Below are 14,593 nucleotides of genomic sequence, written 5' to 3'. Positions count from 1 at the left end.
TTCATTGTAGGTAAATGCATACAATATGATCATTGTTATTAATAAGTAGCCCCATTCTCCACGTGATCGGCATACATAAAAACATTAAAGATTGTTCAAAAAAGTCCACTTACATTTAAGTAACAAGTTACACCTTATGTCATTCTCATTTGTGATCAACATGTCAAAAACCAAAAATCGTTATTAAAAAAAAAATAATTATAAGCAAATGCCGAATATCACAAAAATTTAAACCAACTTACGCGAAATAGAAAAAAATATAAGCCAAGAAGTATTCTTATATTCTTTCCGTATCTTTTCCCACAATCCTGCAATTCATGTGTAAAATAATTCTGCGAAGATCAATCTCCTCATTATCCATTCCCATCATTTAGTTGCGCCAATGGATCTTCCATCTCAATCTATATTCTTTTTTTTCACCATCATCCCCCCCATAAATCTCTCACTATGCTGGTAGCACATTCCTTAAGACAGTAAATACAAGGTAAATCATTTGACATTTCCGCGTGTTAGCACACACTTTATTACCTTAAAAAAATCTTATCAAGAAACCTTTATTTACAACCAAAACAACTTTTTTTTTTTCCATACAGATAAGTTAAACGACGAAAAAATACGAAACCCGACAAAAACAACGCAAAAATAAAAATAAAATAATAAAGTCCCCATTGGGGACAACCTTAGATTCCATATAAGTTAGCGTTGTTTTTGTCGGGTGCATAAGAAATATTTAATTAATTTTTAATTAAAAAAAAAAAGTGCTCCGGCCGTTATTTGTAAATTTATGGCATATGAATAATAAAAATAAAAAAAATTTTTTTTTAAAACGATATTAAATGACGTGACGAAAAAGTGATGAAAGCAAAAAATTTTAAATGTTTAGTGGGTAATTAAAAAAAAAGTGATAAACCAAGGGGATAGTGAAAATATTATAAAAGGAAATTGAAAGGGGAAAAGTCCTTAATTATATAAGCATAAAGAAGAGAAATTGAGTGATATAATACCCCGCATATGTTATGAGTGTTACTTATGATTTTTTTTTTTTTTTTTGATCTTAAAATAAGATAATCATAAAATTATAATCCCGCAATCATTTCCAAAACCAGATATCCCAATATGGTTGTTAGATTTTGTAAGGTTTATTACAATACATCTACACCACCGGCTCCACTGTACCCGCTTCTCCTACGCGGATATTCGTCCTCAATATCAACAGCCATGCTTTCATCACCATTAATTTGTGATGACACGTGATTATCACTAGATTCCTGTGGTCGACCTTGTTGCAAATTATATTCTGCAGCATTTCTTCGGAAAATATCCATAACAGGTCCTAATAGACGAACGAAAGCATCTCTTCTGAGAGCTGCTACACGTACAGAACCTCTTGCAACAACAGTTGCTTTGCGTGGTTGATCATTTATGAGTGCGAGCTCTATTCACATATACGAAATTCGATTAGTATATTTTTATAATATATCTTTTTTTTTTATATTGATTTAAATTAATTACCTCCAAAATAAGAGCCAACATTAAGGCTTGGCAATTGTTGTTCAATACCTGTATCACTAATCTTACTGATGCTAACTGTGCCTTGTTCGATAATATAAAAGTGTTCACCAGGTTCACCCTGACTTATGATAGTATCACCATCATCATAGTTGTTAGGTTCCAAGGCATCGGCTAATTTCGTGATTTCGGACCTGTCTAAAGTCGAAAGGAATGAAACGGATCTTAAAAAGTCTTCATAAGCTTTGCGTTTTCGATATACAGAATTGGTAATGGTACGTAAAAATGTTTCTCTGCCAACGGCCCATAATGTTCCATTCGTCTTTGCTCTTACGGTTGCAGCACGTGGTGTCTGTCATAACAGAGGTAAGTATAAGATATACAACTTTATTTATGAAAGAAGGTATGACATTATATAGTATCACTTACGTTGTACATTAACGCGAGTTCTCCAAAACTTCCACCATCACCGATTTCTAGAACTAATTGGCCATTGACAAAGATTTCGAATAAACCATGTTCGATAACGTAAAAATAATCGCCTTCGTCTCCTTGTTTAATCACAATTTCATTCGCCACTACGGATTTTTCGAACATTGCATCAACCTGATTCCAAGTCACATGACATAAAAATTAATATATCATGTGATGTAGGACAAAGTAACGTGTAGAACACTTACAACGTGCTGTTTTGTTTCGCGATCGAGATTTTTGAACAACAAGTTGAGGGTAGTAGCTTCATCAATCCGCTTTTTAGCTTCGTCGGATTTATATATAATTGTACGTTCATCGACATTTTCTGATGGTCTCATCGATTCGGCGCTTACGGACATTCGGCGTCCTTTTCTAGGGGTTATGACACGGGTTTGATTGTTACGCATGATATGCAAGGGATGATTACTCGGCGGAGATGGAGGTAAGGTGGTGCGCCGTTGATGAACCGGGTTTTCGTCAGTTTGTTGATGAGATACATACTGATCAAAGTTTGGCCCCGAAGGATGTGTAGAAAAGTAGGGCGGAGTTCTGATCTCCATTCTTAAATAAAAAAAAAAAAGTTTTTTTTTTTTTTGACAAATGAACAAAGATTCGACTTACATAAATGTTTACACAATAAGAAATTTTTAAATAAAAAATTACAATGTATCTTCTTCAGAACGGTGACGTTTTCTACTACTAATATTACTTGGTTCCGCTGTAAATAACATCAATTAGTTTAAATACAAAATTGAATTCATCAAAAGATGGAAGATTGAAATAAAACTTACAAATTTGACCTGAGGTGGTTGATGGTACGTTTCGAATGCCAGCAACACTGTTTAGTTCCAAGTTTTGTGTAGCGTACTCCTCAAAAAGTTGCTATTTTGATAAAAGATACCGAAAGCATTTCATCGATGATAAGGAATGTTCGAAGAATTGATAATTGATTTTTTTTTTTTTTTTTTTGATTCAAAGTAAGAAAAGTTATAAAATTTCAGTGGCGAAGTAATTGGGCGTAGTAATTTTATTGAACGCGAGTAAAGATGCGCGTGCGCGTAAATATAAAGAGAAAAAGGAGAGAAGTACAGGTTAGTTAACATATTCAGTAGTTGGGTCAGTGCTATTGTGGCTTTGTCGCATATGACAAAACGGTGAAATTGTTTCCAAGTCGGAGGAATAAATACGAAAAGGGAACAGTGCATAAAACGGTAACTCCGCTTTGGCATAAACGAAAAAGGTAAGTTTTTTTTACGTAAACAACAAAAAAAAATAGAATAGATACTTTACCGAGTACAGTAGCGACTCTTTCGACTCCCTCTTCTTTTGTTGAACAGATCGGACACAACCGACAACGAATTCGTAAGGATCTGAAGGTTGGTAACGAAGCAGCGCACCTTCAAGCTCTGGAAACAAAGTATTTAATTCGTGACGTTCCATATACGTTAGCACTCGAGGGTCTTGCATTGTTTATGAATAAAAGTATAGGTTGTAAGTAAAAAAAAAAAGTTTCTATCGAGAAGAAGAATATAGTGTAAAAAGGAAAAAAATTCGGATCTATGTTAAAAAAAAAATTAAAAAGGGAAAGAACTGTATGCGTTGAAAAAATGATTTTTTTTTTTTGTTTTGAATTGATAAAAGATAAAATGTTATCAGATATATAAATTATATATCAGGTGGTTTTTACAAATTAAATTTATATCAAAAATCGTTAGTTTGAAAAAAAAAAGTTGGAACGCCGAGCAAATGTTTAAATTTGCAAGTGTTTTTTTTTCGTTTCCGAACTTTACAAAAAAAAAATAATAATTTTTTCAATAATATAAAAGTACTAAGATGAAGGTGGCTGCTATTTGGTGGCACGTAAAAAAAGAGGGAGACGAAGACGCGCGAAAAATAAGGGAGCGTAAAGAAATCGGTATAAAAGTCGCGTTTTTTAGCTTCTTTTATACAAAATGTAGTGTGGGAAAATATGACGGCGATGAAAGCTGAAAAAGGCCGGACACAAGAGTTATGTCCCAGAAGAGAAATCAAATGGATTTTTCTTTTGCAGAAGCTGCACGTCTTTTTTTTTTTTTTTTTTTTTTTTTATATATTTATTTCTTTTAGGGGAAGTTGAAGTTGAAGGGGTGATACGCAGACTTAATCAAACACAATTTAGGGGACAGTAAATGCCCACTTATTCCACATATTAATTAAATTACCCGATATGAATACTTACATCAAGAGCCTTAATTAATTATTATATGCACGGATAATACTATGACGAATTGTTGATTGGGGATATTGTGGTTTTGGAAAGAATGCGGGGTATAATAAAAAAAAATAATGAAAGAGTGTCTACAATAAAAAAAATAAAAAAAATATTTAAAGGATCTGAAAATATTTTTAATATTTTTTACGCGTAATGTATTCTTCGCGTAAATAATAAAAAAAAATGGAAATATTTTGAATAAAGATACTTCTAATGTACAGAAATTTACAGAAAAAAAATAATAATAATAAAAAAAAAAATTAATAATAATAATATAATAAAAAAAAAAATAATAAAGATCTGACCCGACACACAACTATAAAAAGGAATGTGTGAAGAGCTTTGAACGGACTCTCTAAAAGGACGGGAGAAAAAAAAAAGATCAAGAAAGGATGCTACTTGTTTTTATTATTAAAAAAAAAAAAAAGGAGGAACGACAAATAAAAAAAAAGGTAAGAAAAAAAGGGGAAAAACAAGGCACAGGGAAAAGAAAAAAAAAAAAGTCAAAGCAGCATCATGGCAAGGGTTTATAATGGAATTGAGAAGTTGGATCAAAAGATGAGGTCGGAAGTTCGAATACCATATTTGATCAATAATTCGGGAGATGATAGAGTTGAAGTGGGAAGGAAGAATGAGTTGAATCAATGATAATTGGTGCAATTATTAAATTTGTTTATTAGTTCATCTGTTTCCTTTCAAATTATTGTAAACATAAAAGTATATCAATAGCGTGGAGTATTACCTGAATTTCCCTAGATTTTCTTTTGGGCTTTGTTTGCGATCATTTGTTGCGCAAATATCTTGTAAACAAAATGTGATAAGCATTGTTTATTTTAACCTTCACTTTTTCAGTCATATTTTCACGCTTTTATTTTATCCATGCACGAACCTCTGGGTTCAAAGCCTTAAATGGGAATCTCTTACACTTCATTTGGTAACGATCCATCCAACACTTTCAAAGATTTTCTTCTTTGATACACCCCATTTTTTTAATTTCTTTCTCGGACCCTCCCTCTTTTATATTAACTAATATAATATTATTATATGGGAAACTTAGTGTTGGGAAAATTTTTTATTTTAACTACGGTTTTTTGTTGGTAATTACCGTTTAAGGTTATTAACATCTGCAAATAGCGTTAATTCGTACAGAATATTACAACTTACATTACGTATACAGGTTAATACCGTTCTTTCATTGAAACTAGAATAGTTTTAGACTCTTTGCAAGAAAATATGAAATGTTTGCAAGACTGTATTTTTATCGCCTGCAGATTTTCTTTTTTTGGATGAATTTCATTTCATTTCTTGTGAATTTATGTGAGAATCTGTAGTCAACATGTATATCATATATATATATATATATTATATACATATATGATATATACATATATAAATTATAGATAATATGTATATTATATATTATATATATATTATATATACAGTATAATTATTCTCATAAATTCATTTAAGAAAAAAAAAAAAAAAAAACCATTTAGACTATTACTAGACTATTTATATATAATTAACATACTATTGATATACTTTTTGTTATAAACTTTAAAATTATATTTAGTATTCAGAGATTTGTATGATTATAAAATGTTGTCATATACAAGATAACTTTAATGTTACTAATTATGGTAATTGTTAGGATGCCGTAAAAATTAAAGAAATTTTATAATTTTGAGCCAATTAAAATAAATGAGATATGATAAATAATAAATAATCCATTGTTTTCTTTTCCATGTGTAAATTTTTTGTACTTCAGAAGTTCATTATAGAACTTTAATTTTTGATCATTTCATAAAATATAAATTAAAAGTTCCTTATTTTGATAATGACGACCAATTATTTACAAAGATCAACTAACCAAAACTCGTGCGTAATAAATTGAATAATTTTTACGCATGGCGTGAGATATTAAATTAAATTAAAACTTTGAAATGTTTTTGTCAAATTATGAAATTTGTGATAAACCCCAAAGAGAGGCAACAAAATAAATTATGTTTTGATTATTTAAAATCACGTGAATTATAAAGCCGGTGAACTTTTTAATACCATAAATTTATTTGAATTTAAGTTAACTCGTGGAAAAAACGTGCTATTACGGAAAATTTCCACGCGAGATATAAAAAAAAAAATAAGTTGCATTATTTATATTTTGTACTCTCTTGTGGAGTATTTTATTATTATTATAAAAAAAAAAAAAATTCTTTGTTATTTTTAAAATAGATAGATGATCTTTAATAATAATAATTATTTTGTCCTGTGAATATTTTTTTTTTGTAACAGGATTTGACACGATATTGAATGATGTTTCGAGAAATCTTTATTTATGTGGTCAAAGATATTCCTAACTCATATTAATTATATTTTTGGAACACAAGTTAAATAAAATGTACTAACTTACTTAATAGTAATCAACTTGTTAACGTTCCAAGAAAAACGCCATTTCACGCGTTTAATATTCCAAATGAAGATCATTTAAGATTATTCCACCAAATTTTTTATTACAGGTTAAAATACCAGCTTATTTGAACCGCAAGATATTCTCCTGATTTCTCCTTGTTTATCCCATTCAAAAGGTTTCCTTTTATAATTATATAATAAAATATTTGTTAATTAAAAAAAACTTATTTTCAGACTACAAATCACCGAATTTGTTTATAATCATTTCATATCTTGTTTTATTATTACTAATTTTAATGTTTATTATCCGAAATTTTCCACTTGTTCAATTCCCTTTTTTGTATTATTTGGTCTGACTTTTCTATAAATACATTCTTCCACGTGATTATCAAGGAAACAGATTACGAATCTTAAATTTTTTTTTATCAATTCAAAAAAAAAAAAAAAAGATTAAAAATATTTAAAATCAAAAATATGTTGTATATATTATATATTGTTGTTATGTATTATATAAAATATATTTTATTAATATTTTGACAACAAAACAATTTCAATTTCATGTTGTTTGTTATATATAATTATATAATTATAAATAGTTTTAATCGTCCAATCACATAGATTAAATTTGCCTTAATGTAATTGGTGAGTTTACACGTGACTTGTATATGTGATGATTCAAAAAAAAAAAGAATCCTCTCAATATTCACAAATTCTTTACGAATTAGCATTCGGTTTATACTTCCGTTTAATTACTTCAGTCTGTTATTCATTATATATAAATATGTCTGACGATGATTTTATGCTTGAAGACGACGATGAGGACTATAATTTCGATTATGAAGACGACGAACAAGAAGAACCTGACGTCGATTTAGAGAATAAATATTATAACGCAAAAGGTATTTATTAAAGGTGTTTATATTAGTTTAAATATTCTCATTTTAAATGTAAAAGTTTGTTATATAACGTTAAAAATCGTTAAAATAGTTTCTTTATTAGAAAGTGTACTTTACATTTTGTTTAAATTTTGTTAAATGTTAAAATAATTTTTATTCGTTTTCAATTTCATTCATTAGCACGGAAGGAGGATGATCCTAATGTTGCCATTAAAGAATTTCAGAGTGTGGTGGATACTGAACAAGAGAAAGGTGATTGGTGAGTATTTGGATCTAAAATCATCATCAAATTTTATGTTTGAATTTTTAATTTTTTTTTAAAATGTTAAAATATTATTTAATATACAACTTATTTAATATACAAAGGGGTTTTAAGGCTTTAAAACAAATGGCAAAATTATCTTTTAAAGCGGGAAATTATGAAGCGGTAGATATATATTATGTGAATTTGATTCATTTGATTATAATAGTTCGGTTATTAATTTATATAATTTGTGTTTAGACACTTAAATATTATAAACAGCTTCTTTCTTATACAAAGTCTGCTGTGACACGAAATTATAGTGAAAAAAGTATAAATAATATATTGGATTTTATCTCATCTTCTCAAGATATGGCCTTCATGGAGGAATTTTATTCAACAACTTTAAATGCATTAGAAGAGGCTAAAAATGAGGTCAGGGAGTGATGTTAAGTTTTATTCCAATTATTGATTGTCTTTTTAACATACTTTTCCTTTTTACAGAGATTATGGGTTAAAACCAATTTGAAATTAGCAAAACTTTGGCTTGATCGAAAAGAATATACTCGTCTAAATAAGGTATACTTATTACTTATTTGCTTAATTAAATATTTCTTAACTGATTTTAATTATATTATAATTAGATTCTGCGTCAGCTTCATACTTCTTGTCAAAAGGATGATGGAACTGATGATCAACGCAAGGGTACACACTTATTGGAAATTTTCGCTCTCGAAATTCAAATGTACACAGAAACCAAGAATAATAAAAAATTGAAGGTTTTGTTATACTTAATTTTATATTAAGTTAAGATACTTATACAATTGTCATTATTAAAGAATCTTATTTTTGTTAGGCATTATATCAACAATGTCTTCATGTCAAATCTGCTATTCCACATCCACGTATAATGGGAGTTATTCGCGAATGTGGGGGAAAAATGCACATGGGTGAAAGTGAGTAAATAATTTTTGTGAATAATCAAATCTTTAATATAATTTATTAAATTTTTAATTATCATTTCAGAGGAATGGGATAAAGCCCAAACGGATTTCTTTGAATCTTTTAGAAATTATGATGAAGCAGGAAGTCCTCAACGTATACAAGTTCTAAAGTAAGCAAGTTAAAGGATTAGGGAATTAATTGTCTTCTATAATATATTATTAATCTGACCTTATTTTAATTGTAGATACCTTGTTTTAGCTAACATGTTAACTGAATCGCAAATTAATCCTTTCGATTCCCAGGAAACTAAACCGTAAGTGATGGAAGTTACTTTTCATCTTAGTAGCACTTACTAAAGATAATCTGTGCTCAATTTTCCAGATACAAAAATGATCCACAAATTGTTGCTATGACAAATCTTGTCAGTGCATATCAGAGAAAAGAAATTCGCGAATTCGAAAAAATTCTAAGAGGTTGGTCACAGTGATATTTATATATTGAATGAATTTTAAGTTTTAAAAATAATTAAAAATTGGTAAAATTATTTTAAATTTGATTTTTCAAAGATAATCGCGCGACTATAATGGATGATCTTTTCATTCGTACATATATTGATGATGTTCTTAAAAATATTCGAACACAAGTACTGCTTCGACTCATTAAACCTTATACACGAATAGAGATTCCATTTGTATCAAAGGTAGGTACATTAAACTCGTTATATTCTAAATATACTCGTTAATATTAATCCGTAATTTTTCGTCAATTGTTTTTAGCAACTCAACATACCAGCACAAGATGTTGAAGATTTGTTAGTTGGTCTTGTTCTTGATAACAAAATTGTTGGACGAATTGATCAAGTGAATCAACGATTAGAATTATACAGACAGTACGTAAAAATTTTTACTTTAAAAAAAACTTAAATACGATAAAAATATTTTTTCTAATTGTTTATTATTCACTTTATTAGGTCATCCGATACTCAAAGATATAATGCTGTTGGTAAATGGTCAAATAATGTGTCTAATCTATACAAGACATGTATTAATAGAGTCACATAATAAAGGTGGATTTAATGATAATATATTAAGTGAATAAATTTAAGTGAATCTCAAACTTATGAATGTACCATATCGAAATATTTTAACGAATGAAAAATTTGAATCAAAATAAACAGAATAAAATCAATGTTCACTTATGCAACCATATATATTATATTTTATATAGCGAAAATAGTATTGAAAGAAATTCAGTCGGTCGAATTTATACTTTCCTATTCATCGCAAAATGTTTATAGCATTCCACTTGGAAAGTGTTTTAGATGTAATTTATCTATGGTTGCATGTATAATAATCATAATATTCCTTTTTCGCCTCAATTTCATGAAAAAAGCTAAAAATAATTTCATAAGTACATACTTTAGGAGGTCGCAAATTCACTATTATTGCTTTTTAATGCTTTCTTGAGAAATTGTCCATTATGCAAGTTGGTTTCCATTGCTGATATTAAACATCGAAATTTTCTTTTTTTTAGAATAGAATACATTATGTATAGTCAACTCAATGGTCTAAACTCTAAACTTTAAAAACTTTAAAAACATACAATACCCAAAAAAAACTCCGTGATTGAACTCATTATCTAAATAAAAAAAACGCGTATTAACGATCACGTGACTTAAATTTTGTTACGTCATTTAAACATAAATATGATATAAACAAACTTTTTTTTTACTTGGATAGTTTCTTAATTCTTATTTACGTTCGATTTTTTTAAACGAAAAAATAAAAAATGTCACAAAGAACTTTACCTCGTGATTTTGAGAATCGTAAATATCATAGTTTACTTCATAAAGAACGATATAACGATACAAATAAAGAAGATTCTTTTAAACACCAAGAAAGAGAAACGTTACGTGATGTGACACATAAATATTTGAATAATCCCACTACGATCAAGAAAAATAAATCTTTTCGAGTAACAACTTTTAAAAAAGATAAAGATTTATTAAAATTATCTAATACAACAAAAGATAAACGAATCGATCAATTAACTCTTGAAACAAATAAATTTTTTAATGATTTATCTAAAAAAAGAACGATTAAAAGATCCAACATTAATAAATTTGAGAATACCTATAATAATTCCAAAATTATAATTGAAAATTATTTTGAAAATAATTATGGAATAAATGGAATTAAAGGAATGATTGTTGAATTTTATGATCTTGAAACTATTAAAAATAAAAAATTACATATTCCGGAATGGCTTTTAAAAGATAATTCTGAAGAACTCTTTGAAGCAGAATTACCACCTCAAGATATTACGGTATATAATCTTTGGTTCTATAGACGTAAAAATGAAGGATCACCAGATTTTGTTCAAAAGTGGACCAAACCAATCTCTAAAACGGATATATTAACACATTTGGAAAAGATTTACAATAATGTTCGTGAATCTCATGAATCTGATATGAATAAAATTGGGTCAAAAATGATTCGATCTGTCTTGGATGAATTGAGAAAAATCAACAATTACATGCTGTATATAGGAAGCGAAACTCGATATCCCAACAATGTAATGGAAAAAACGCCTAAACTCGTTGAAAAACTTGAAAAGATTTTGGAAAGGATTCATTTTTATAAAAATTATTATGAAGAAAATAAGTGCTCACTTGCTAACGATAGGAGGGCAATTAAGTATGCTAAAGAATTATTAGATGTAGTTCGGATGAATTTTAATGTGAGAACTATAGATAACAGCAAGAATCGCGTGATTTTTTGGAAAATATGGATAAAAGTGAACAAAGAATTGGATATTATTGGAAAGCAATAAAGTATTTCAACAATAGATAAGAGTGAACAAAGAGTTGGAGATCATTGGAAAGCAATAAATATTTCAACAATAGATAAAAGTGAACAAAGAATTGGAGATCATTGGAAAGCAATAAATATTTCAATAATAGATAAAAGTGAACAAAGAATTGGAGATCATTGGAAATCAATAAATATTTCAATAATAGAAAAGATCATTGGAAAGTGGAGATCATTGGTAATAGCACGTAACTTTAATAGTTTTTAAAAATAAACAAATTTCAAATTTTTCTTATTTATGCTATTTCAAGAAAAAAAAGAAAGATAAAATAAATATAAATTTTTTATTTTTTTTTCTAACTATACAAAATAAATAAATATAAAAATACTGTACAATAAAAATCTTATCTTCCCGACAGATTTATTCTATTTATATCAACTTGTATTGTTATTCTTAATTTTGATAATTCAAGATTTAAATGATAACAAGCATCACAAAATTTATTGTTTTCATTACTTCTTTTTTTATCATTATTATATGTCCTCCACATTTGTTTTAAATCTTCAATAACAATATCAAATTCTTTATCAGCTTTAATATAAATACCATAATAATTATGAATTTCTTTTAATGGCATCTTAAAATCTTTTAAATGAAAATAAATGTTCTTTGCTTCTTCAGTTAAAGAGATGAAATTTTTACTTGATTTTAAAATAAAAGAATTGTTTTTTTTCTCTTTAATTTTCAATATTTGAATAAAATAATTAAGGTAAGCAATATAATTTAATAAATCATAATGAAGTTTATGATTCACATAGATATGATTTTCGACTAATTTATTATCATATAGTTGTCGAATTTTATTTTCTTTATGAATTATTTGAGAATGTCGAAAAAGGGATTGACAATTCATTTGTAAATATTAAAGAATGAATTTTTAAATAATCTAAATATTCAACCGACACGAAGTTAATCAAAATGTTTTATACGATCGTAATTAAGAGTTGAATACTACTATGCCAACCTGGGCAATGAAAATAAGTATATATATATATATATATGGGGTTTTTTTATATTTTAAAAAGAAAAAAAATGTGGATGATTTTTTTATTTTAAAAAAAAAAACGTATACTTATGTTCTTTTTATAAGGATTTTTTTTTATTAGATTTAAGATTCACACAAAATGCCTAATTAAAGTTAATGCAATTCTTATTCTATGTTCCCTTAAAAATCAAAAAAAACCAACAAAATGAATTGTTTACAAAAAGAATTTTAATTTCCTTTATCAATATCCAATAAAAATCGTGTTTATTTTTATGTGTAAAATCGATCTATTTGTTATACATTTTGAAACACTTTAAATTCAAAATTATTCGTCATCATATAAGAAGATTTTCAAGACTTTGTTCAAAAATGATTTAGATTTTTTAATTTTGTGTTACCGTACATTCATTACTGCATTATTGTTATATACTTGTCGATCCCTTCTTGGCTCCAGCTTAGCCAGCTTTAGGTTTTTATTCGCAATGAACATGTGGACAAAGAAACAACAATAATTAATAATCAACATCAATTATATCATACTTAATCTCGTACAGAAAAGCTCTTGGCTCACCAGCCTGGGTTACTGCATATCGACAAAGAAACGGCAATAAATATTACATTCCATTTTTTCTTGGCTCCCCGCTTGTCCGGCTCTAGGTTATAATTCAGACAAAGAAATAAATAATAGTTATATCAAACTTATTCTCTATGTACCCAAACAAGTATGATACGGTATCCACACCCGCGGGCTTATTGTTTGAATTTTGAGATGAAACCGGGAAAGACTTCTTGAAAGAAGGATTAGATGATCCTCTTTTTCTTACAATACATTTTTAGAATAATATGTGTTATTTTTAGAAAGAATTCTTACTTTATGTAGATTAGTTGATTGAGTTACGTTTTTCATTGGCTTTCATGATTTCATCTATTATTTACCAAAAAGGATTGTTTTAAAGGAAAACTCGTCCATTATTAATCGGGCCGGATTTCTATAAAAATTATATACATTGATAACTTGTGCAACATTCGATTATCAAACGAAGGGACAAATTATATAAGAGATGCAAAAACAATAATAGATTCCCATTTTATAAACCTTTCGTAATGATTAAATCAAGGATTAATATCATAACGTCCTAACCTCAAATAAAATGATAAAATATTTGACATCAAAAACAATTGCTAATTTAAAAATATACAATTCATTATTGCAAATCATCTTATTTACCCAGACTACCCATGAGCTCTACTTATTCTAACCATATCCTAACCCTAATTCTAACTCTAACTTTAACCCTTGTCAATCATCGACGAAACATTAATCTGCGAAATGACCCTGTCGGTGAAACATTTATCGACGAGACAATGGTCGGAGAAATTATTGCCGGAGAGATCTATAATAGAATAATATATATAGATATATATATATTAATATTATTAATAAATGGGATCCAAACAAAATCCCGAATGTCAAAATCCCGTGGTACGAAATCCCGAAAAATTGGCCAGCATTAAGCGTAATGCTGCCCGGTTCGGGGGATTTTGACATTCGGGATTTTGTACCCAGACCCTTTTATTATATGTTAACTTTTTATTATAATTATAAACTATACTTGTAAGAGGTAGTTGATATTAAAACAGTTTTAATAAAGATTAATGCATTTTAAAGTTTAAAGAATTGATTTAAATTTAAACTGAAAATAAGTTTTTTTTACTTTTTATTAACTTTTCTTATAATTTCATAAAAGTAGTTTTTAAAAGTTTTCTTATTATTATTTAATTTATATATTTTAATTAAATAAAAGGAGAATTGCTTATTTTTACAAATTTTTAATATAATAAAAATAAAAAAAATATTATTATTACTTATTTTATTTGATAAATTTATTTGATAGTTTAGAAGTAAATAAATTATTTAATATTTATTAAAATTTATAATTTAATTGTAAAATCTTATATTCTTAATAATAAAAAAAATGGGTTTTATAGTCCACTAGATACAGATAATAAGG

The 14,593-nt window shown here is 27.6% G+C and overlaps 4 protein-coding genes across 4 annotated transcripts; 2 read left to right on the top strand and 2 right to left on the bottom strand.

Annotated features, from left to right (window-relative positions):
• Positions 1-526: 526 nt before the first annotated feature.
• OCT59_003988 (uncharacterized protein) lies at positions 527-3,897 on the bottom strand. Its single transcript, XM_066147987.1, has 7 exons — positions 3,274-3,897; positions 2,775-2,865; positions 2,647-2,701; positions 2,190-2,544; positions 1,939-2,115; positions 1,513-1,861; positions 527-1,435 (listed from the first exon to the last, which is right to left on the bottom strand). The coding sequence occupies exons 1-7, from the start codon at positions 3,448-3,450 to the stop codon at positions 1,143-1,145; spliced, it is 1,497 nt and encodes a 498-aa protein (XP_065996630.1). The 5' UTR covers positions 3,451-3,897; the 3' UTR covers positions 527-1,142.
• A 3,527-nt stretch (positions 3,898-7,424) lies between these two features.
• OCT59_003987 (COP9/signalosome complex subunit Csn2) lies at positions 7,425-9,930 on the top strand (the record flags this gene model as incomplete). Its single annotated transcript, XM_025314781.2, has 13 exons — positions 7,425-7,542; positions 7,720-7,798; positions 7,906-7,966; positions 8,042-8,215; positions 8,285-8,359; positions 8,425-8,559; positions 8,637-8,736; positions 8,807-8,894; positions 8,970-9,038; positions 9,107-9,198; positions 9,292-9,425; positions 9,502-9,614; positions 9,696-9,930. 13 exons carry the CDS (start codon positions 7,425-7,427, stop codon positions 9,784-9,786), a joined length of 1,329 nt encoding a protein of 442 aa, XP_025184279.1. The 3' UTR covers positions 9,787-9,930.
• Positions 9,931-10,513: 583 nt separating this feature from the next.
• OCT59_003986 (uncharacterized protein) lies at positions 10,514-12,228 on the top strand (the record flags this gene model as incomplete). The annotated part of the gene is made up of 1 exon (XM_025314782.2): positions 10,514-12,228. The coding sequence occupies one exon, from the start codon at positions 10,514-10,516 to the stop codon at positions 11,555-11,557; it is 1,044 nt and encodes a 347-aa protein (XP_025184280.1). The 3' UTR covers positions 11,558-12,228.
• On the bottom strand, positions 11,763-12,650 carry OCT59_003985 (uncharacterized protein). Its single transcript, XM_025314783.2, has one exon. The coding sequence runs from the start codon at positions 12,447-12,449 to the stop codon at positions 11,940-11,942; it is 510 nt and encodes a 169-aa protein (XP_025184281.1). The 5' UTR covers positions 12,450-12,650; the 3' UTR covers positions 11,763-11,939.
• Between the last annotated feature and the right edge of the window lie 1,943 nt (positions 12,651-14,593).

This window comes from Rhizophagus irregularis, chromosome 12 (genome assembly GCF_026210795.1).
Source record: "Rhizophagus irregularis chromosome 12, complete sequence".
NCBI lineage: Eukaryota > Fungi > Glomeromycota > Glomeromycetes > Glomerales > Glomeraceae > Rhizophagus > Rhizophagus irregularis.
The sequence above is the reverse complement of the archived record's forward strand: the minus strand, read 5'-3'. Positions and strand labels throughout refer to the sequence as shown.